General features: G+C 43.5%; 2 protein-coding genes across 2 annotated transcripts in view; one reads left to right on the top strand and one right to left on the bottom strand.

Annotated features, from left to right (window-relative positions):
• The window catches only part of RNASEH2B (ribonuclease H2 subunit B), a 139,427-nt gene extending 121,774 nt beyond the window's left edge, over positions 1-17,653 (top strand). The window contains exon 10 of the mRNA XM_064373603.1: positions 17,621-17,653. Coding sequence (XP_064229673.1) covers positions 17,621-17,638 — 18 coding nt within the window. The 3' untranslated portion in view covers positions 17,639-17,653. The remainder of the gene's footprint in view (positions 1-17,620) is intronic.
• The window catches only part of LOC105726699 (guanylate cyclase soluble subunit beta-2), a 68,959-nt gene that overhangs the window by 30,852 nt on the left and 14,309 nt on the right, over positions 1-23,798 (bottom strand). Inside the window, exons 3-7 of the mRNA XM_012466231.2 lie at positions 20,812-20,906; positions 7,797-7,957; positions 3,416-3,515; positions 2,350-2,546; positions 561-672 (exon numbers count right to left, since the gene is read on the bottom strand). Of these exons, the coding sequence (XP_012321654.2) occupies positions 561-672; positions 2,350-2,546; positions 3,416-3,515; positions 7,797-7,957; positions 20,812-20,906 (665 nt within the window). The remainder of the gene's footprint in view (positions 1-560; positions 673-2,349; positions 2,547-3,415; positions 3,516-7,796; positions 7,958-20,811; positions 20,907-23,798) is intronic.

The following is a 23,798-nucleotide window of genomic DNA, read 5'->3' on the forward strand; positions in this document are numbered from 1 at the left end:
GAGTACTTAGGCAAGACTAATGCTAATACTCAGTTTGCAAGTGAGAAGATGGAGACTCTGTCCAGGGTCACATACTTCCTTAGGCACAGAGCCAGAAACTTGCTTTCTTGGCTCTTGATCTAGTGTCCTTTGCTGGGCAACTAGGGTTATTAGCCACAGATCTCCAGTCCAGAAATGTGTCCCAATGGAGAAGGCCTGACTGCCGAACAGGAGCTGTGGAAAATTCATCGTTCCTGATGGTACATCAGTGCTCAGCTTCCTTCTCTCCATCTGTCACTAGTTGGGACTGATTCCAGTTGTGTCTCCAAAAACTTTTTCCTAGGACAGGGGAGATGGTGTCTCCATGTCACCCGGAACAAATAACGAGGGGCGATGGGAGGACAATTAGAGCCTGACATTTTAAAGTTAAAAACCATGGCTGACAAATCCTAGCTTTGCTGAAACGAGTGCCATCATAATCGCAGAGGGTTTGGCCCCATCAGTGTACACTGGCCGCTACTCCTAAGAACCAAGCAATCATTCTGAGATCAGAGCTGAGCGTGGGAGAACCACTCACTTACCTTTTCCAAACATGACTATGCTTCTCACAACATCCCAGTGGGATTTTTTCACAGGACAAGCAGAAATATTCAAATATTTCTCCTTCATTCTGAGAAGAGCTGACTGGAAGGCCTGCAGATGGCAGGGAGACAAGCACCTGGTCACATGACTGGAGAAGCACAAACCCCATTTGCTGTGATGGGGTTCATCTTTAGATAAGGAAGTGTATCCATGGCCAGAGGAACAGCATGAGGGCTTACAAGATCAATTCTACCAAGACTTTAGAGTTCCCAATATTTTCCAATCAAATTAGTCTTCCTGCTATTTCTCTATCAAAGAAAGCAATAACTTTTTAGAAAATCTCAAGAGGGAACTAGGATGGTATCTGGCAAGAAATCATGCTTGAACATTTCTTCCTGTGGTGGAAGATTCTGCAGTGAAAAGACTCTGAGATGGGCTTTGAAAATACTCTAAGGAATCTCAGATGAATCCTAATCTGGGTATTTCCACAAGCTATGTGCGTGGAGAGCTGTTCACTTAACATACGTGGTACCTAAGCAGGTAATGGTCACCCGACCAGTTGCAACTGAGGTGGCCAACTACAGGGTCTTGAGTTGACCTATGAAACCAGCTGTGGGCACTGGAGACTGGAAAGATCAATTTATTTGAGGAGGATTGAAAAAACAAAGCCATTGAGTTTACATTTCAACCCACCCCCTTTTTTTTTGAGATGGAGTCTAGCTCTGTTGCCCAGGCTGGAGTGCAGTGGTGTGATCTCCACTCACCACAACCTCTGCCCCCTGGGTTCAAGTGATTCTCCTGCCTCAGCCTCCAGAGTAGCTGGGACTATAGGCGCATGCTACAATGCCAAGCTAATTTTTTGTATTTTTAGTAGAGATGGGGTTTCACCATGTTGGCCAGGCTGGTCCCGAACTCCTGACCTTATGATCCATCTGCCTCAGCCTCCCAAAGTGCTGGGATTATAGGCATGAGCCACTGCACCCAGCCAGTTATTCTTATAGGTGAAAATTTTCCACGCTCAGGTACATCCCAGAAAGCTTCCCAGTGTATATCCAGCTAACCTTAACCCGGCAATTCTCAACTGGGAATGATTTTACCCATTACCCTGACTATGCAGACACTTGGCAATGCCAGGAGACATATATATGTATGCAATTTTTTTGCCACAAATGAGGGGACGAGGTTCTACCAGCACCTAGTAGGAAAAGACCAGGAATGCTGCTAAACATACTGTAATGTAAAAGACAACCCATCAACAACAAAGAATTATCTGGTTCAAAATGTCAATAGTGCCAAAGTTGAGAAACTCTGCCTTGATTGCACTATTAGAAAGTCCAGTTGGTCTTCCTTCCAAGTACTAACCAGGATCGACCCTGCTTAACTTCCAAAATCAGCCACATTCAGAGTGGTATGGCCATAGACATTCATAAGTGGGAGTTGAACAGTGAGAACACATGGACACAGGGAGGAGAGCATTACACACCAGGGCCTGTCAGGGGGTGGCAGGGGGAGGGAGAGGGAGAACATTAGGATAAATACCTAATGCATGCAGGGCTTAAAACCTAGATGATGGGTTGATAGGTACAGCAAACCACATGGCACATATATACCTATTTAACAAAAACCTGCATGTTCAACACATGTATCCCAGAACTTAAAGCAAAATTTAAAAAACAAAAACAAAAAACAGAAGGTCCAGTTGATTCTGTCATTTGCATAGATTGTTCCAAGACTGGTAGCTCAACTTAAGGGCAACTGTGCTTTCTAAAGGCATAGCAAACCCAGTACCTCTTGGTCTCTCTCGATGCCCTGATTGTCTTGTAACCTGTTTGTCTTTGTCTTTCTCATCTTCCCGCGAGCCTTTTGTACAATCAGAAACACAACATGCTCCTTCTTCCCTGTCCTCTCCACTTCTTCATTCATATCAAGAATGTCCATGGTTACATCAATGTCAAAGAAGTCTTTGGCCACAGCCTCAATGATACCTGCAGCAGAATGACACTATTGTCGAGGGATGGCCAAAGGCAATTGTATCATCAAAAATCATAAAATAATCAAGTTGCAAAACCTCTGATGAATATTCTGATGTTTGCCAAGCCCAGGCCCTGCTTTAAATCAGGTATCAGTGACAACTAAATAAAAATATGCAGAGACTGAAGTTATACATGTTTGGATACTAAATATATCCATGCCACTTTAATTTCTAGTTTGGCATCGACTCATTTGTTTGTTATTTCAGGTAGGCATTTAACTGATTAAACACACAAATTCTAGAGGTAATGTAAGCAAAATCCAGTTGTAAAAGCATTAAGGATCAAGTTTTAAAAAGTGTTCCTCTGGGAATCTATCCCAGGGTTATATACAAAATATAGGAAAAGCATGGATGAAGATGTTCACGATAGCATTGTTTACAATAGCAAAAGATTAGTATCAATGGAAAGTTTAATAATAGGAGATTAGTTAAGATAATTACAATATGGAATATCATTTGGCCATTTAATATGTGGTTTTAAAGACTGTGAAAACGTGGAAACATGCTTTTTCTACAATGCTAAATGCAAATAAAGAGCTGACACAATATATGCAGAATTATCACAACTATGTGAAAACTGTATAATTTAAAATGTTGAAAGAAAAATACAAATTATCCCTTTTTGTGGAATTTTGGAAACTTACTTTAAAAAAGCTCAAGGACTTTGGGAGCAATGGTCAAGATGATATAAAATCACACATTCTAAGAGAGTTTTAACTTCTTACCTATAGCCAGCTATTAGCTATCCTGGACAATCTGTGGGGAAATTTTCCTCACTTCAGAGGCCCCATAGCTCTGGGGCCAGCTAAGCCATTTCCATACCTGGGACAATGTGGCACAGACCGCTTCTATCTGAGTAGTAATGGAGAAACATTTTCCCGTCTGTTCCTCTCTCCACACGAAAAGATGGTGCATTCATCTCCTAATTAAAAGACACACGTTTTTCCCAGTGGACACAAATTGTGTAAATTACATTTTTGAGGCTTTGTGAAACAATAGTATTTATTCATTCCATCATACAGAACTATATCCCAAACCTCTCTCCAATCACATAAAAACTCCCATGGTTCCTGCTCCTGTATGTCAGGAATTTTATACTATACCTACTGTACTTTAAACAACTCTATATGGCAAGTACAAGTTCCATTTTAAGTGAAAGAAACTAAGACTCAGGGAAGGTAAACCTAGATCAGTGGCAGAACAACATTTGATCCCCAAATGAGCCTTTGCACCATGCCATACTGTTTCTACCCGTATTCCAAGAGCAGCTGGCTGCTGGTAACAGGAAGCCTTAGTGAGTCTCTGCCATGCTTGGTCTGTGACCAAGTGACCATGGGCATCTTCACTCTCCAATACATCAGAGAATCAGAGGAATCTGCAAGTAGAATTAATCAATTTTTTGTTCTGGAAGGATAATGTCATCTGCGATGTCAATTTAGACATTTAGAAAGTATAATCTTCAAGGATACATCAGAAGAGATCCCCTTTCTCCAGAAATAAATGTTGACATTCAAGTACGTATTATGTCACAGTAAATGAAATGAATACTAGGAAAGAAGGATAGAGACTTTGCCTTGGGGAGTCTCTATCTAGTTAGTAGGCAACTCAGCACCCTGGACACAGTTTTTGGTCCAAATGAGGGAGGAGATGGGTTCCTTCCAAGATCTTCCATGGTGAAAGGCTAATAGTTAAAATGGGTTTCTTTTTTTCCCAAACACTTTTTTTATCTTTTTTTCTTTTGACACGGGGTCATGCTCTGTTACCCAGGCTGGATCGCAGTGGCATGATCACAGCTCACTGCAGCCTCTGCCTCCTAGGCTCAAGTGATCCTCCCACCTCAGGCTTTCAAGTCGCTGAGACTACAGGCATGCCACCACCATGACCAGCTAATTTTTTTTGTATTTTTTTGGTGGAGTTGGGCCTTCGTTGTGTTGCCCAGGCTGGTCTCAAACTCCTGGGCTCAAATGATCTTGCCCACCTTGGCTTCTGAAAGTGCTGAGATTATAGGCATAAGCCACCCTGCCCAGACCTCAAATACTTTTTGTTTATAATTCCAAAAGTATGTACCTAGAGAAAGTACATGTATTTATTTGTACATATGTATGTTTACATCTTGACTAAATGTAAAGAGTAGTCAAGGCAGCACATATAAAAATTATTGATAAAACAGGAAATTAAGTTAATTTAAAAATTATATCCAAATCCTACATAGTGAAAATAAAGTAAGAGATCACAGAAGGCCTGAAAGAAAGTCCATGAGATCCTGCTTCATACCCCTCACTCCTTACCCCAGCCCAGAGACACTTCCAAAAGTTTTTGCTTTTAGTTCTTCTGGTCAATGTCACTAAGTCTCCAAACAATATAGTTATACTTTTATATCTTGATTAAAATAGGGCTTTTTAAAAGTGGAGAATTAGGGCAAAGAATAAAAGAATTAAAAAATATTTTTACCTAAAGAGACGATTTATAATACTTTGCCCAGAAGAAAGCACTATAAAGCTGCTACGTATCATTACAGAACAGAATGGAAAGCCCAGAAATAAAGCCATACACCTAAGCCGTGTGATCTTTGACAAAGAATAATGAGAACAGCGCAGACCAGGGTCTTTGGAGACATACGTGAGTTTGGGTCCAGCTCAGCCACACACCTGGGTGATTTGGGGACAGTTACTTGACCTTTCTAGACCTCAGTTTTCTCCTCTGTATAGTAGGAAAAATAAGACTGCCCACTCTTACGGCATCAAGATGATAAGTCAATGTGGACGCATTACTTAGCCCAACACCTGCCTCATTAGCACTCAATAAAAGTTAGCTAAAGCATAACAAGATTAAAGGTTCAGTTATAACCAAAAATGTATGTCTTAAAGGCACTGCCAAATTACTAGATAGACACAAAAAAGTGACCATTATCTTATTTTGTTACTTTTGCCTAAAGAGACAACTTATAATACTTTGCCCAGAATAAAGCACTGTACAGCTGTTAGGTATCATTGCATGTATTTTCTTCCAACTTGTATATTATAAGATTTAAGTATTTTATTTACCTTATTATATGCAAAATGTCCTCAAATACCACCAGGGAAGTTCTATTCTATTGCTTCTCTATAGCATCACTGATAAGTGGGAGCTAAACATTGAATACACGTGGACATAAAGATGGCAAATACAGATACCGGGGACTACTGGAGGAGGGAGGAAGGGATGGGGGTCAAGGATTGAAAAACAACTGGGTGCTATGCTCACTACCTGGGTGTCAGGCTCAATCAAACCCCAAACCTCAGCATCATACAATATACCCATGTAAAAAACCTGCATCTGTACCCTCCAAATCTTCACGAATAAACTGAAATTATAAAAAAGCAAAGAAGAAAAGATCACAGAAAAAAATATATATGTATTACAAAAAATATTAAAGGGCCCTAACTGTATTTCCTTATATCCTAATTGTTGCGTTTTTAGCTAAGAAATTGAAAGGAAGTTGTCCTGCAAATTATCGTAATTCTTAAACTGGCCATATTGAACAGAGAGAAAAAAAAGGGGAAGGAATAGAGTTATTATTTATTTATGGAAAGCTGATTTTCTGGGCTGATTACAATGTTAGAGACACTTACATCTTATCTCTTGCAATCCACACATTGCTATGAGGTAGGTTATTTTCTTCCTTATTTCTTTTCTATTCTGTTTTTTAATGATACCTAACAGCTGCTTGTGTCCAATGCCTTAAAAAGTGCTTGAGACGGCAGGGCGCAGTGGCTCACGCCTGTAATCCCAGCACTTTGGGAGGCCGAGGCGGGTGGATCACGAGGTCAAGAGATCAAGACCATCCTGGTCAACATGGTGAAACCCCGTCTCTACTAAAAATACAAAAAATTAGCTGGGTATGGTGGTGCGTGCCTGTAATCCCAGCTACTCAGGAGGCTGAGGCAGGAGAATTGCCTGAACCCAGGAGGCGGAGGTTGCGGTGAGCCGAGATCGCGCCATTGCACTCCAGCCTGGGTAACAAGAGCGAAACTCCGTCTCAAAAAAAAAAAAAAAAAAAAAAAGTGCTTGAGACATAGTATCACTCAGTAAATACTAGTCACTCAATAAGTATTTATTAAATAAAATAAATAAATTGAGATTCAGAGATGGCAACTAACTTGCCCAGGATCACACAGCTGGTAAGTTGTAGAACCAGTGGGACAGCTGCGTGGGCCCATGTGACCCCATAAGCAGGGCTCTTTCCACTCCCTCTACCCTCGAGTAGTTCACATGATAACAATAGGACGGGCCCAACTATTCATGCCCAACTATTCATGACTCATAATTGAAGTCAATTAAGGTTTCCAAGCCTCTGATTCCTTATACGAAAAATGGAGAAAATAATACTTTGCCCGTTTATCGTCTATAAAAGGGAGTAATGGTTGCTGAGGCTTTTTAGCATCTGCAATCCCGTTCTGTCCCCATGACAACCCTGAAAGGGTGGATATGAACACCAATATAGAAATGGTGAAGAAAGATCTTGGTGAAATATAAAAGGCTCTAAGATTAAACTATTTTCTATAACGTAATAAACTGTTATTATGATATATACAAATGCTCCTTAAACTTTTCTTGACTAAAAAATAAAAGAGAGTCTAGGCATTTAAATTTCCAATGATCTCTACAAACAAGAAACCCAAGGAAAGCACTCCAATGGACATATCCCAGTAGGGAAATTAGTTTCTTAACACCTCAGTCGGTCACCCATGGGTTAATCAGGGTTGGATGGTTTCCGATTCTGGCTCTGAGCCCTGTCAAGTCTTTCTTTCTGATACATGAATAATATGAATCTGGCTGCATATGCAATTTATCAGCTCCATCCCAGCCAGGAAACCTTAAGAGAGCTTTTGCAAATACACTGAAACCTGACTGTTTTCCAGCCTGTTCCAATTGCAATCAGTCTCCAGGATTTAATTCCAAATCCACACCGGCCCCTATCTGAAAAGGCCATCGCTTCAGTTTTTGTGGGCCAGTCTTTAAAAGTGGCCAACAGGTGTTTCTTTTTCATTCTCTTCCAAAAAGAACTCCTGGGCCCACCAACACCAGGGACTAAGGATTCTGCAGATGGGAGGGTTCTCCTGCAACTGCGCATCTATTGGGGGAGGCGGGGAGCTGGCCCAGCAGGACTGCAACAGCATTTGTTTCCTCTTGGGCAGCCAAGACCAGACTCAAGTGGCCTTACCTGATAGGAGAGTGCCAGGTAACTGTGGAGGGCATCCAGGTTTTCAATAAACTCCATGAGATTTCCTCCGAGTGTCCGAAGCATCCTGTCATAGCCAGACATCTTACAGAACTGAAAGAAGTATTCTCCAAAGAGTTTCAGGATGGCTTCCATGGAGACTCCTGCAGCATCCAAAGCATACCCCCTAAATAAAATCCCCTGGGAGGTGTGTGCTGTCCTTTGTGTGGTCTTTATTTATTTCCGGGGGTTTTGCATCCTGGCTGTGTGACCCTATTGAGCTACGCTCTAAGCCATCACTTCATCAGTAAAATGCAAATAATCACCTCGATGTCATGGGGCCTTTGTGAGGAGCTCAGTGCAGCCCGGCACTGGGTAGGTGCTTGTGAAACCTGGGTCTCCATGACAAATATTTCCTCAAAGTCAAGAAGGGGATGCAGAGATGCTGTACCTGCTTAGCTGCTGAAGCCAGGGCCCAGAACAAGCTTCACTCTGGGTGGGGAGGGCGCGGCCCTCCACAATCACTCCCAACATCTCCCACATCTTTAAATATAAACAGTCTCTAACAAGAATGCAAGGCTGCCTCTGCGAAATAACTAATACGCAATGAAAAAACTATTCCTTCAAGGCTATAGGATCCTGATTTACCAAAAAGATGATACCAAATACTTACAGTGACTTTCCGTTTCTCTCTTGACCTCATCAGATCCTGGCCTCCCTGTGAGGCCCGGCATTCACATTTCATTCTCCATAAAGATTTCTCTCAATAGCCCAGGTCACACTGAATTCTCTCTTCCTAAGTGTTGTATTTTGTTTCTTCCTAACTCATGGTAATTCTGGAGAGAAGCAACCTGGTCCTAGATGTTTTCTGTGCTAATTACAGAGTAGATGCCTGATGAACACCTGGGGGTAGATTTGCAGTGTTATGGGGGCTGCTGCCCACTTCCCACCCTCCCCAGTCTGCGCTATTGGAATAGACAGTGAGCAATTGTCCGCTTTATTGGAGAGACTGTAAACAATTTTTTTCTTCTTTTTTGAAACGGAATTTCACTCTTGTTGCCCAGGCTGGAGTGAAATGCCGTGACCTTGGCTCACTGCAACCTCTACCTCCTGGGCTTAAGCTATTCTCCTGCCTCAACCTCCCAAGTAGCTGGGATTACAGGCATGTGCCACCACACCCAGCTAATTTTGTATTTTTAGTAGAAATGGGGTTTCACCATGTTGGTCAGGCTGGTCTTGAACTCCTGACCTCAGGTAATCCACCACCTCAGACTCCCAAAGTGCTGGGATTACAGGTGTGAGCTATCACGCCCAGCCTGCCAGCAAACATTTTTAAAGAATATTTTTATAGTTCTGAAAACACACATTAATTAAGGTTCTTTTACTCAATGCTTGCCAAGCTCTTAGAAGGTAGCTAATCTTATTATCATGTCCTTTTTACAGCTGAGCCTATAGGGGCTGAGTCATCTTTGTGAATTGACTCCAGTCACAGAGTTGCAGAGGCCAGTTTGTTGAAGAGGCTCCAGCTCTAAGTTCAGCGCTTTGTGTACCACATCCCCCAGCCTCTGAAGCAGCAATGAAAGAAGCAAGGAGTCTCCCCAAGGCAAGGGCTGCTTATGCGTTGGCATCGTTGACACAGGAGTCAGGGCATCCATCCATGCTGCTGGCTTGGAGCTCCTGTGAGAAACCTCCTTATTTACAATGGGGCTATGACACATGGAAGTCCTGGGGGCTGGGGCAAATGTCTGTAATGCCCAGGTTTATGGAAGGTCTGAAGAAGCCACGATCTCCGTATCTGTGGTTATCCTTGAAAAACTCTATGATGCTCTGGCTGGATCTGGAATTCACAGCAAGGGACATTCCAGGTCTCCTGAGCTATTAAGGGCTAAATCCTACAGAGGACAGACCCAGGAAGTCTGGGCACTCTCCAGCCCCTGCTTGCTTCCTAGGATGGTCTGAAGAGCAGATTCCCTACAGCTCATAGTCCACAGCCAGACCATGGAGCAGATAATTGTTCTGTCCTCTGAGCAGGGTAGAGTCCCCACTGAATTGGTCTAGTTTTGTCAGAGATGAGTTATACATATTTTTCAAAAATTGACTAGCCTCATCTGAATCTAGACAAAGCTTGGGAAGGCAAAGGAAGCGGTGGTAATGGCCTTATTAATTGCCTCCGTTGGCTTCTTTGCTTGTGGGTGCATCCTGGCTGGCTGCAGGCAGGCTCGTCTATACCAGTATTCAGGGACCACCTGCTAACTCCTAGGGGATCTGAGACAAATTCTACCAAGTTCCTTTCCAATGCTTGAGTCTCTGGAAGGAGAATTGCTAAAAGGTAAATGGACAGATGCAAAATTGTCCTTCTGCTCTCCTGCTTCCATCCCTCTGTTCCCTCTAAATCTAGCTTATTCAGACTGAGAATAAACAGCTGTGCTGGGCAGCCTGCAGGCTGGAGCTCTGAGCAGGTGCATCCTGTTACCTGCCAGGAAAAGCATGGGTCCCAGTGGCCCCCCTTCTCCCAAGGACCTCTCCCAGGAGGACTGGGCTGCCTGTAAGCCAAGTAAAGTTATATTCAAGTGAGAGTATCAGCTTTGGGTAAAAGACTGCCTGTTTGACTTTTAAATCTTTAAACTTACAAAAACCCAGGAAGTTGTTTGTTCCGGGCTCTGGCTATTTTGTCTGTGGATGCCCAGCTCTGTTAACAGGAAAGGACATCTGGCTGAGAGATGAACTGTTTCCCAAACAAGGGTCTTGGGTTTGAGTGTGGTATTTCAACCTGTAATGGGTTTGGGGCTTCTTCTAGAATTCTTGGTTGAGAATGCTTGCTCAGCTGAGGACAAAGGCCTCTTTTAAAAAATATCAACACCTGTCTTAGTCTTTTATACAGTTTTGCCTCACTGTAATTAAGATTCTAAGAGCCTGCTAAGTCATGGGGGACAAAGATGTATAGGAAATGGTTAGAAACTGCGAGAAAGAACTAAACTAACTTAGATGCCTTAAAATGTTTTTTGATAGCGCAGGGAGGAATTTATACTATGTTTAGTATTCTTTCACGTAAGAAAGAAGGGAAAATAAGGAAATAATCATCTATCTGCCTACTTGTACAAAATTAAACCCCAGAAGGATAAACGTGGATCTATTGAGATTGGTTACCTATAAGACATTGGTGGGAATGGGGGTGGAAAGATTAGAAAAATTGTGGAGTTGGGGGAAATGACATTTTCTTGAGCATAACTTTTTGAGGCCAGGAGCGATGGCTTACGTCGGTAATCCCAGTTCTTTGGGAGGCTGAGGTGGGCAGATCACCTGAGGTGGGGAGTTTGAGACCAGCCTGACCAATATGGAGAAACCCCATCTCTACTAAAAATACAAAATTAGCCAGGCATGGTGGTAGGAGCCTGTAATCCCAGCTACTCGGGAGGCTGAGGCAGGAGAATCGCTTGAACCTCGGAGGTGGAGGTTGCGGTGAGCCAAGATTGTGCCATTGTACTCCAGCCTGGGCAACAAGAGTGAAACTCCTTCTCAAAAAAAATATAAAATAAAGTAAATTTTAAAAAACCTTTTTTTTAAAAAAGGGTTCTGGTTTGGGGAGTCATGTTAATGTTTCATATGCTTAAAATAAATAAAATATAAGATCCACAAAGATAGAGAAAACCCGTAAGACAAAATACAAACAGAAACAAATTCACAGAATAGCATTTCAACAGAACAGTTTTGAATAACATAATTACCCAGGAAAAAAATTAACCCAGTAATATTTGAACATAGCATTTACACTGCTGTGTCCTCAAGCCCAAAACAAAAAGAACTTTAAACAAATATTTGACTGTAGTTAAGTAGGCTTCCTTTCCACAGCAATGTGGGCCAGCAATTCTGAGACTATATTGTGAACATTCATGGATCGAGAATACAAGTAAATGTATTGTGGATAGCGGGAGCCAGGTTTTTCACTATCTGAGAATGAAGTTACAGTTATGGACAGGGGAGGAATAGAATGAACCCTGTGCCTCTTGATTAGAAAATCTAACATAATAAAACAATGAAGCCTATCATGGTTATAGATAAATAGATAAATAGATAGATAGATGTGTGTGTATATGTGGGTGTGGGTGTGTGTATATGACATCTGTTTTCCAGCACTGTCCACTAAGAGGGCCTAAGAGCAGTGACACCCCAGTAGCAGTGGGCTTACCTAAAACCTCTTGGTTTTTAAATGTCCTCCTCCAGTAAAAGGAATCAGGGCCTTAGAGAAATGGCAGATTCCAGGGCTGGGGCAGGGAAAGGATGAGATCAGCCTGTAACATCTTGTTATGAAGAAAGTAAAGACGTGATCAAAGAATGATGAGGACATGTCAAAAGGACACAGCGGCCAGTTTAGGGGGCTCTCACTGGCTAACTCTTGCAGCATCAAAATAAATAACAAAAGGAAAGGATTACAACCTATTTTTAAAAAATAAGAATCACAAATCTGCACTCATATAAGTAAATAAATGGGGGGAAGGCGGGAGATTCTTCCTTACAGAAACTCAAAGAATAAATACAAATATTCTTAGAAAATCACCATTTGACTTCCATCGTTAAGTATCAATTCAGACAAGAATCACAAATAAATACTAAAATTATGAAAGAGGGAGTTCGAGAAATGACAAGATATTTGCATAATCTGAAAGTATCTCCTCACAAGATACTAATTACAAAGGGAAAAGGGTAATTTTGCCATGAAGAAAGCTGGCAAATTCTACGTAAACCAGTGATCAAAGTTAGCATCACTAATAACAGGACAGATCAATGCAATATGCCTCCTAATATGATAAATTGGGAAGGACAAAAGATCACATCTGTAATCTGCCTACCAATAAAGTATATCCTGAATTATATCATGAGGAATATCAGATAATCCTGAATTGAGGAACATTTTGCAAAATAACTGACCATAACTTTCCAAAGATACTAAGTTATAAAACATAAAGAGACTCAGAAACTGTTCCAAGCCAAAGAATACTGAAGAGACATGATAACTGACATGATCCAGGATTTCCTTTTGTTCTAAAGGACATCACTGGGTCAATTGGAAAAATCTCCATAAGATCTATAGATTAGATAATAGCACCATATCTGTCTTCATTTCCTGAGTTTGACAGTTGTACTGTAGTTATTTAAGAGAATTTTTAAGGAACGAAAGCATCACATTTGCAATATACTAACAATTCAAGAAAAAAGTATAAACATAGATACAAAGAGAAGGATAGACACTATACAGTAAAATGTCAACATTTGGGGAATACAGATAAAGACTTTACGGGAATTCTTTGTACTATTCTTGTAAACCTTTTGTAAGTTTGAAATTATGTCAAAGTAGAAAAGATTTTGTTGATTGCTCTGAAAAGACCATAGGGAATCTTACATAATAAGATCATAAAGACCACGTTTATCCGTGGCCAGCTGAAATACAGCTGCAGCCCAGACCACTGTAATGTTATGAATTTTGTTAGCTATGATCAGGGCATTATCATTATATTTTTAATGTCTTTTTCTTGTTAGAGACCCATGTTGAAATATTTATGAATGAAATTGTGGAAAACCCAGTAATTGCTCTAAGACATTCCAGAAAAAATAAAACCAGAAAAAGAGTGGAGGAGTCAGATGACATCAGATTGGCAAAATATTGTTAATCAGTGAAGCTGGGTGGAGGGTGTGTGGGTTTCTGCACACAATTCTCTCTCCTTTTGTGAATGTATTAAAACATGTTTAAATAAGTAAATAAAAGGCGTCGGGTTTTTGTTGTTGTTTGGTTGGGTTTTTTTTGGAGATAAGGTCTTGCTCTGTTGCCCAGGCTGGAGTGCAGTGCACCATCACAGCATCACTGCAGCCTCAACCTCCCCAGGCTCAGGTGGTTCTCCTGCCTCAGCCTCCTAAGTAGCTGGGAATACAGGTGTGTGTCATCATGCCTGGTTAATTTCTGTATTTTTCTGTAGTGACGGGGGTTTTTCCATTTTGCCCAAGCTGGTCTTAAACTCCTTGACCTCCCAAAGTGCTGGGATTACAGCATCCAGCTAAGACTTTTTTTCTGGGAGAAAAATGATGATCACAAAGCTTCTATTCTTGGCTCCCTAGGTGTGGAGACCTCTAACAGGCTTTTACATTGGAATGTTGCATGAACTCACTTTCTGACTTAACAAGCGTGAGTCTTCTTTGTCATTGGGAAACATTTACTTCTTGCTGGGTTTCAGCTCAAGGTACTGGAAAGAGTAGAGTTGGGCTGTCCAGGGCAGGGAGACAGAGGGCACCTGCTGAAGTCCCAGTGAGGTTGGCAGCGACACCATCGCCACCAAAGCAGAGCCTCCTGGGCAACCAGCCCACTCAGGGCCAGACCTTCCAAGACCCCTGCCCACCTCCCATCACCCAAGTCACAGGCAACAAGAGCTATCCCTCATGGCACCCTTCCTGAGTCACCCAGCAAAACATATGCTCTTCAACAGGAAAGGGAAGTACATGCTCTACATTTGACAAAGTTTTCCATTGAAAATGGGTAATTTTCCCCCCTAAAGCATTGGTACCCAAAGGATACTCTTCAGGTATCTGAAAAGAGCCATAATCTCACATACTCTTTTTCTCCAATGATATCACAAATGTCAGGCATGAGATCGTTCATGGGGAAATATTTTGGAGAAGTAGAAAGAGGAGTTTATGAAAAGGAAAGAAACAGCTACCCACGTCCATGCTGTAGTTTGCAAGGAGGAAGAAGACTCTAAATTAGGGTTGGGTTTCAGAAGTGGTTGTAAGTTTACTCAGGCATAGAGAAAAAATAAAACTGGAAGTTGAGTAAGGCAGCTCAGGAAGGTGGTGCTCTGCAGAGATGAAGCAGTCCCACTGAAGCCTGGTAGAGAAGAAGCTGCCTGGTTTCCATCAAACCTGAAAACAGAGTAATCAGCCCTACCAGGGCCACAGCAGAGGGCCAGGGGTCTATTGGGTGGTGAGGAGGGGTGAGGGACAGGGCGAGGTACCTTGTTGTGTACCCACTTGGTGTCAGGCATTTCGCTCACCTTATTTGATTTCTCCTGTAGGATAGATGAAGCCCCCCGGGTTGTTGTCCTACAGAAGAAATCAAATAAGGTGAACAAAATGTCACAGGTATCATTGCTGCATTACCGGGGGGCATTTGCCCTAGGTTACATTACCAGGAGATGGTACAGCAGGGGTTTCACCCAGGTCTGTCTGATTCCAAAGCCCTTGCTCTAGACGTTGTTGACTTCCCCTCCAGTCTGTGGGATTCAGCACCAGCCTTGGAATCAGGAGACATGAATTCAAGTCTGCATTCATGGCTGGTTGCACAGCCTAGGTTACTTGTCCCACTCTCAGAGGGTATGGTAAAGAGCAAACGTTATAATGCCCAGTTTTAAGACTTTGTCAATTTTATGTTGTTGTTCTTATTTTTAAAGAGGTGAGTGAAGAGAGGCTTGCTGGCATTTGCTGATAGCTAACTGTTGAAACACATTTTACTATGGGTGTCTTCGCAAGCAAAGTCTAGACGGACACAGCTGTGCCAAATGGCTGTTGTGTTTTGTTTTGAATTTTGTCACTTCAGATTACTAATAACCCACTTACACACTAAGTAGGCACTTATTCATATACAGAACAATTCCTTATGCAGTGCTCAACCTGCCATCTGGTCCCCTTCTGAATTATGCTAATTGGAAAGCACAGAGCTATGCAGTGGCAGAGCGGTCTGGAAAAGTCCCAGCAATTGCTTCAAGGTAGGGAAATTGCATTCTGAAGCCCAGATGGAAAGCAAAGCCCTCACTAGCGGTGACTAAGCACGCTTTTTCCTTTGTCAAAGGGAGGAGTTAGTTTCAACCGACCAGGAAATTTTGTTAGAGAGTAAAATGTCCTTCCTGTAGCCTTTCCTTTGGCTGGGTCTTGATCTCGCAGAGTCGCGGGAGTTGTAGAAAATATAGAGTCACCATGGGCTTCCTGGGACTGTCCTGATTCCACATCTCATGCATGTGTTCACTTGATTTTGCGAACCAAATTTTTATTTAAAAAATGCATTCACTATACTCATTTACTCTTTCAAATAGATATAGACCAATAGATGCTATGGAAATAAATGACAAGAAGAAAAGACTTCTGATATTCATAGCTAGGTACAGAGAAACCACAGCGATGTACATTGGCTTTTGGTGGAAAGGTGATATGGGCCAACCCATACGTTGGTCTATAGATTGGCTGCTGTCTCTACACATGTTGGTTGGGTTGGAAATGTGATGGCAGCGGGGCAGGTATATGATGGCATCTCACTGCTGAAGGCACTGCCACATGGTTTGATGTCCACCGACAGCCACAAAAATGGACTGGGGTGATATGATATATACACAGTATTTCTTTCTGGAGATACACAAGCTGATTCAAGTTCTTATATTAGTCCACTGGGCCATGAAGACAAAACACCATAGATGCGGTGGCTTAAACAGCAGATATTTATTTTCTCAGAGCTCTGGAGGTGAAAAGTCTGAGATCAAGGTGATAACATGGTTACTTGGCTTATAGAAGGCCACCTTCTCATCAGGTCCTCATGTGACAGGGAAAGAGAGAGCCAGCACACTGGTATCTCTCCTATAAGAGCTCTAATCCTATCATGAGGGCCCCACCTTCATGAGTTCATCTAAACCTAATTAATTCCAAAAGGCCCCATTTCCAAATATGAATTTGGGGCATGGGGGCATAATTCAGTCCATAGCAGTTCTTAGGTTAAAAGATATTTTTAGAATCTTGAAAAAGATCTGCAGCCATCCTTGAGAGCATGAAATGACAAACTTTTCCTGTAAAGGGCAGATAGTAACCAGTGAATGTTTTCAGCTTTGCTAGTTGTATGGTCTCTGTTGCAGCTACTTAGCCCTGCCACTGTAGCTCAAAAGCAGCTGTGGATGATGTGTAAACAAAGGGGCATGACTGTGTTCCAATAAAACTCAATTTACACAAACAGGCAAGGGCCCAGATCTGGCCCATGGGCTGTATGAAATTTGTTGGCCACTCATCAGAAAGCTCAGAACATATAGATAGATATAGATATAGATACAGATTTTTTTTTGAGACAGAGTCTCACTCTGTCGCCCAGGCTTAAGTGCAATGGCGTGATCTTGGCTCACTGCAGCCTCCGCCTCCCAGGTTCAAGCTATTCTCCTGCCTTAGCCTCCTGAGTAGCTGGGACTACAGGGGTTCCCCACCACATCCAGCTAATTCTTTTTTGCAATTTTAGTAGAGACAGGGTTTCATCATGTTGCCGAGGCTGGTCTTGAACTCCTGACCTCAGGTGATCCACCCACCTCAGTCTTCCAAAGTCTTGGGATTATAGGCACAAGCCACCACGCCTGGCCCATAATTTATTTTATTTTATTTTTAAGTTCTGGGGTACATGTGCAGGATGTGCAGGTTTGTTGCATAGGTAAATGTGTGCCATGGTGATTTGCTGCACAGATCAACCCATCCCCTAGGTATTAAGCCCAGCATGCAATTAGCTAATCTTCCTAATGCTCTCCTTCCCCGTCCCCCACAACAGGCCCCAGTGCATGTTGTTCCCCTCCCTGTGTCCATGTAGAAAATAATTTTTTACCACAGCCATTGAAGTGAACAGCAAAGTCTGTCTCTTCTGATAAGAAACAGTATCCAGAGGTAGAAAACATAGAAATACCCCCGCCTTTCCTTCAGATTCAACATTCAGCTGACATCTACTGAAGTCCCAGTATGTGCCATGCATGTTGCTAAATGCCTTCCATTTGTTATTTGATTTAATTAATTCCTTCCCACAACCCTGTAAGGTATTATTCCTTTTGCAGGAGATCAACTCTCAATGAAATTCTAGCCCAAGATCACACAGCTGGTGTGACAGAAAAGAATCCACCCTCCATTCTCATTCTGGAATAACAGCAAGATGTTCTTTGGCAGAGGGTTTGGATCACATCAAGACTGCACGATACAGCCACAACGTCCTTCTGCTGCTGGGATCCCTTGGAATAAAACCAAGAAAAGACTAAAGGTGGGCTTAATTGCACTCCCCATTCTAAGCTTTTTTGCCCTTTCATTTCCTAGGCTCTGTCAAAACTCCAGCTTTTCAGCTCCAAAGTAGTCACCTCTCATTACAGAGTTTCCACCTAAGGATTTGTATTCTTTCGGTGGAGGGAAGGTAACTAGATGCTCCTCTTACTTAGCTGGAAGAAAGGAGGCAATTGCAAACCATTGGACTTTCTTGTGGACTCCCAGACCTCACTGAGATCACAGATGTGCAAATTGTCAGCCGCAAGGGCAGCACCTGGGCTTTGCCTATGCGGGGTGGTACATATTAGGATCAAGACGGGATCTGTCTGTCTGGTTTGAAAAAGCACATTTAGCATCATCATCACATACTTTAAAAAAATTAAAGTGATGCTTAAGAAAATAAAACAGGTAATCTCTTTGGCAGGAGTGTCAAGCAAGAAGGCTGAGAGGTGTCCCCCTGGGGTGGCTGTGCTGCTGCCACAGAAGGCCATAGCTGGATAGCAGAGCTGAGTCTAGAACCCAGTCTCCAGGCCCGCAGCCCCTGGGAGCAGCCCAGTGCTGTAAAGAGCACACACCTTGTGCTCAGACTCGAGCGTAGAAAGCCCGATGCTGCATGCTTTTTGATAACCCAGCCCCACAGAAACCTCCCCTGGTGTTAGCTGCTGGAGAGACAAAGGGGCCTGAAAATGCCCCCAAAACAGGATAGACAGGATAGACAGGATAGGGGTGAGGCTTGCAGATATTGCTGACACTCTCCAGTTCCTGGGCCAGCTTTGGCCTAGAATCTCTCTGTGTAAGCTTCTTTGGAGAGTGGAGTTGCTGGGTGGATTCAGGGAGAGACCCAGCTGTGATTCTTGGGAGGCCACGTGAGCCCTGTCTGTCAGCTGCCTTCAAGTGCTGCCGTGAAGGGAGGCTGGGAACGGCTTTAGGAGGCATCCAGGAGGTGTTGCTGCTTTGGCCCCTGAGTTCCAGGAGCTGAAGGAGCAAATGACTGTTTCACTCCTTGTGCCTGATTTCCAGCCTCAGACACAACATTGGTTCTATCAAAAGGTGCAGGTGGTTAGTGACTAGGGGCTAACACACATGTGGTTGGAAGTTGTTTTAACAACTAGTTAGGGCACCAGATTCCTCCTGGCTCTGATCACCATCACCTGCCAGGCCTCGTTGGCAGCTCTGGCCCCTTCTTGGCTCTGTAGCTCCAAGAGAGAAGCCTGATGAGATGGGATAGCAGGTGGCCCGGAGTGGGTGGGGGAAGCAGGTAACCACCTGTTACCAGAGAGGACTCAGCACCACACAGTTTCACAGCCTCCATGACTTCCCCCTCCCAGCTTGGCAGAGACTTTGGGCCTCTCCTGGATACAGATCCCTGGAAGGTGTTCTGCAACCAGGAGATGACCAGGAACATGAGAACAGATGTAGATGTCAGTCACCTCGCTGTGTGAAAGCCATAGAAAAGCCCTCTCATCTGTCAGATCCAGTTGCCTGTGAGTAAAGCTGTCCCTATCTTTTTAATCATCAGAGAATGTTTCTGAAATTCAAAGAAAAGGGAAATAAGCTCAGTGCCTCACATGACACAGGCTCTTTACACATCATTGCTGCGCTCTGGAGAAGCCGCCTATCCCTGAGGGCTTAGCATTACCTAGCTGCCCTCGTGTCTTCTCAGGCATGCCCACTGGGCTGATTACTGTGGTACCTGCCACTGACTTGAACCTATTATCATTTCACAAATTGTTCCTGAGAATGGCAAGCCAATTTGCTAGGAGCTCAGAGACACCATGAAACTTACTCAAAACCATGGCCCCTGCTGCCTGACCCTCTGCGGGCTGCATAAGAGCCAGCTTGAATACCCCCAGGACTGGGCCTAGCCTGACACTTCCAACAAGGCTGTATCTGGGTGCCAGGTGCCAGGCATGAGGCCGACGCAGTGTCTGCCTGAGATCATCCCTAAAGGTCATCTCACACTCTCACAGTGACCCAAGGCAGCACAGCCTGTGAGGAACGGGTGAAGGAAGTTCAAGGGGAATGGAAAGAGGGACTTCATCAAAGATCTTGGAAGTACAGAGCGGGGCTTCTGCTGCTTGCACAGCTCCCTGGAACCTGGGACCGGGGAGGCTGCCTGCCCCTCCCTCCTCTCAGGCCTGCCCTGGCTCATTGTGTATTCAGTGCTGGTGAGAAGGAGGAATAAAGAAAAGGAGGGTGTACTGGGTTGAATAGTGTGTCCCCAGATTCATGTTAACCCAGAACCTCAGAATGTGACCTTATTTGAAAAGAGAGCAGATATAGCTAGTTAAAATGAGGTGGGGTCATACGGGATTAGGGTAGGCCCTAAACCCAATGGCTGCTGTCCTGAGAAGGTCACATGAACACACAGGGAAGAAGGCCGTGTGGAGATGGGGACAGAGATTGGGGAGATGTGTCTACAGGCTAAGGGGTGCCAGCAACCCTTAGCATGGGAGAGAAGCAAGAGACAGTTTCTCCCTAGAGCCTCCAGAGGAGTGAACCTGGCCAACACTTTGACTTTACACTTCTGGCCTCCAGAACTTGGGAAGAATAGATGTTTGTTGTTTGAAGCCACCTGGTTGCTGGTACTTTGTTATAGCAGCCCAGGAAACACAGAAGGGAGAGAGGAAGGAAGGAAGGAAGGAAGGAAGCAAGGAAGGAAGGAAGGAAGGAAACATGAATGCTTTTAGACAACCCAGAACAGGGCTGTGCTCTATGTTCTTGTCTTAGTTCTCATACTATGTATATTAAATATATTGTTTTTAACAGAAGCACACATGAAACAAAGTTATGCATTGATAGGTTAATAAAAATGTTGTGACCAGAGACTTTCAGGAAATGAACCCTGTATTTCCCCCGAGAGTAATGGTTCAGTATTCACTAATTCAATATTGCAGCAGCTTTATAGACTATAACCACTGCAAATAATGAGAATCAACTGGATTTTGTTAGGGCAGCTCTAAGAAAGCAAAACAAGTTCTTTCATACTTACCCAGAATGTTGCACGCCTCCTGGATGAGCTTAATGGTGATGATGTCATCATACACTGTGTAGGTCATGAAGGCATCTTGTACCTCTGCAGAAGTTCTGGAAGATAAATCAAGGTGCAATGAATGCTCATCACTGGAGCTTTGCCCCAGGAATATATCCACTGACCCAGCAAGATATAATATAGCAATAACCTTCTTGATCATAAAGAATGTGAGACACTAGAGTATTTGGGTATCAACTCCTCCAAGAATCTCTCCCTGGACCTCAGTTTGAGCCCAGACATCCCTTCTCAAGTACCCAGGATAGGCTATGAATTTCTCCAACTTACATAAAGACTGTTGGTCTTACCCACTAGACTGGGCTCCTTGAGAATGAGCATTGTGACTTATTTTTATCTTTGAACCCACAGCAGTGGCACTGTACTGAGCACATGTCCAGAACTTAATATACAGTAATAAACTGGAACTCACATGCCAGAGAGTCTTGTTCTCTGAATGGAAGAGCAGCTGCTTGAGTTTCTCACTATTTTACAAGTAGTTGGCTATGTTCTGGGAGTTATTGATGGACTTCAGTCTTCAACAGCTGGCCAAGCCTGCTGAAAAGAGGCTTAGTCTGGGACTCTGAGACTTGCACCCTTGCCTTGGTCCTTGTGTGAGTCATCAAACTATAGCTGTCACTTGAGTCAACAAATGGGGGAAGGAGGTGGGTCAGTGAATGCTTCTCTAAGAAAGGGAGATTTGACTGAGACTAAAGGAGGAGTAGGCAAAGAGCCTTCTGGACAGAGGGAACAGGCTCCTAGGCAGCAGAGAGCATGTCTGAAGAGCAGAGAGGGGTCAGAGCACTCAGTTTATCCAGAATACACCACAGAATCTTGGCATTGTGAGAGGTACGGAATTTTCTAAATGTCCAGTTTCTTACTGCACGCTATTTCTGACTGCTGGTTTTCCAGTTTCTTCTTGAATGCTTCCAGTGACAACAAGCTCATTCCTTTGCAAGGCAGCACATTTCACTTACAGACTGCTCTCTTTGATGGAAAGTTCTTTCTTATGTTCAACTTAAACCCCCTTCTGGGACCTCATAATACCTTCTATTTATTGAGCATGTGCTTTTGGCCCAAGAGATGACAAATTATTGCTTATCACCGCTCGTACTGTTGAGAGGCTGAGGCTCAGAGGGATTAAATGTCCTGCTATGGTCACCAGCTGACAAGAGAAGGATCTGGGCTCTGCACTTCAAAGCCCACGTCACTCCTGAACAGTGCTACTGGGAATTTACTCAGTGACCTTAGTTCTATCCGATAGGAAAATGCAGACTGGGCTGGTCCCTTCTCTGGATACCTAGCCTTCTAATGTTTGATGTTTGAGGATCCTTATTCATCTCTAAATTTAACCAACTCTTTATCATCTTTCTGGACTTTATCTTCCTGTCTGTGAAATGTGGCATTTATTATTATCTGCCCTTCCTATCTGCCAGGAGTGTTGGTAAGGATAAAACAGGATAACAAAAGGGAAAGAGCCTGGGGGAAATGAGAACCAGCATGCAGATCCAAGGAGAGCTGCGATGACAATGAGAACAAAGGGGTTGTGTGGTGGGTGGGAGGTGACCAGGGCTGGGGTTTAGGAGACGTTGGTTCCAAGCTTATTTCTTACACAGATTAGCTCTGAGGGAAAATCACTTACCCTCTCTGGGCCTTGATTTCTTTTTCTGTAAAATAATGGAGGTGATGAGCAAGATTCATGTTTCTCAACCTTTTTTAACCTCTCTGATACACACATCCACTGGGGGTTCTCAGAGAGCCCCAGAAACCCTTGTGTGCACAGTTGAGGATCCTGGACTAGAAGCTGCTTGGATTCTCCTTCACCTGTAAGAGTTCCTGCTTTGGCCCATGCCTATACAGTGCCTTCGAAGCATCTTTGGAGGCAGCTGTGCATATGGCCTGCTCGGGCGAGGAGTGCTGTACACCCCCACTGCTGCCTGATGGGGTGCTCACCACCATGTTGGAGTTGTCTCTTACTCGCCCCCAGGGGCCCGCAAGTCTCTGTGAAAACATGTGCCTTCCTTCTGTGCCTATGAGCAAAACAGAAGCACGGGGACAAGACCCCAATTTAAACTTGACACATTGTCATAATGTGTTCTGAAGACCTTAGACAGGATTAGGTGACCGCCAGAACCATCAGAAATGTAACCAACTCTGTGGCACTCACCGGCCCTCCGATGGGACCACCCATTCACCCATCTCTGGATCTGGCAGCCTGTTCTTTCCTGTGGGCTGAACTGATCGTATTTTAGCATAGAATATTTATTTGGGTTTGTATATATGTTGCACGTTGCTGGGATGCCAGACGTGCCCAGACTGTTATGATTTTACAGGGATTTTCAGCCTTGTTTATTGATCTCCATGAGCCTGCATATAACATTTCCCACAGAGCCAGTGCACACTTACATATGTAGTCATTCAATCTGCTTTAGTAAAACAACATGTTCACCAAGAATTTCTTAAAATAAATAAACCAATTGATATCTTCCAATGAGATGACAAAGCCTCTCATATGCAGAGGGGAAAGAGAGAGAAATGACTATTGGGAAGCATTTTGAAGAGATCGAGAGTTGGAAATGCAACAAATGTGGGAAATGAAGTAAGAGTTGGAAGTTTCCAGCTCACACAAGGAGGCGTACCTGTCATGTAACATGAAAAATGTCAGCCACAGAGGTGCGTGTATGCATGCATGTGCAGGAGACTGAGGAATCTGTCTAATTGGCACTGTCAGGCATTCAATCTGTGTTCCTCTTTAGTTAGCCCAAAATATCAGAGCAGAAAATCAGGGCCAGCCTTCCTATAGCAGAACAACTTGCAGAGTAAAATAAATACACAGATTCCTGAGCCCCAGGAGGTAGTGTCTGAAAATCCTTATTTTTTAACCACTTGCCTGAGATGACTGTCCAGGCTTGAAAACCCCTGCACAGAAACACTTTCTAGGATTCAGTCTG

Source organism: Aotus nancymaae, unplaced genomic scaffold (assembly GCF_030222135.1).
Source record: "Aotus nancymaae isolate 86718 unplaced genomic scaffold, 86718_ANA_hifiasm-v0.15.2.pri h1tg000009l, whole genome shotgun sequence".
NCBI lineage: Eukaryota > Metazoa > Chordata > Mammalia > Primates > Aotidae > Aotus > Aotus nancymaae.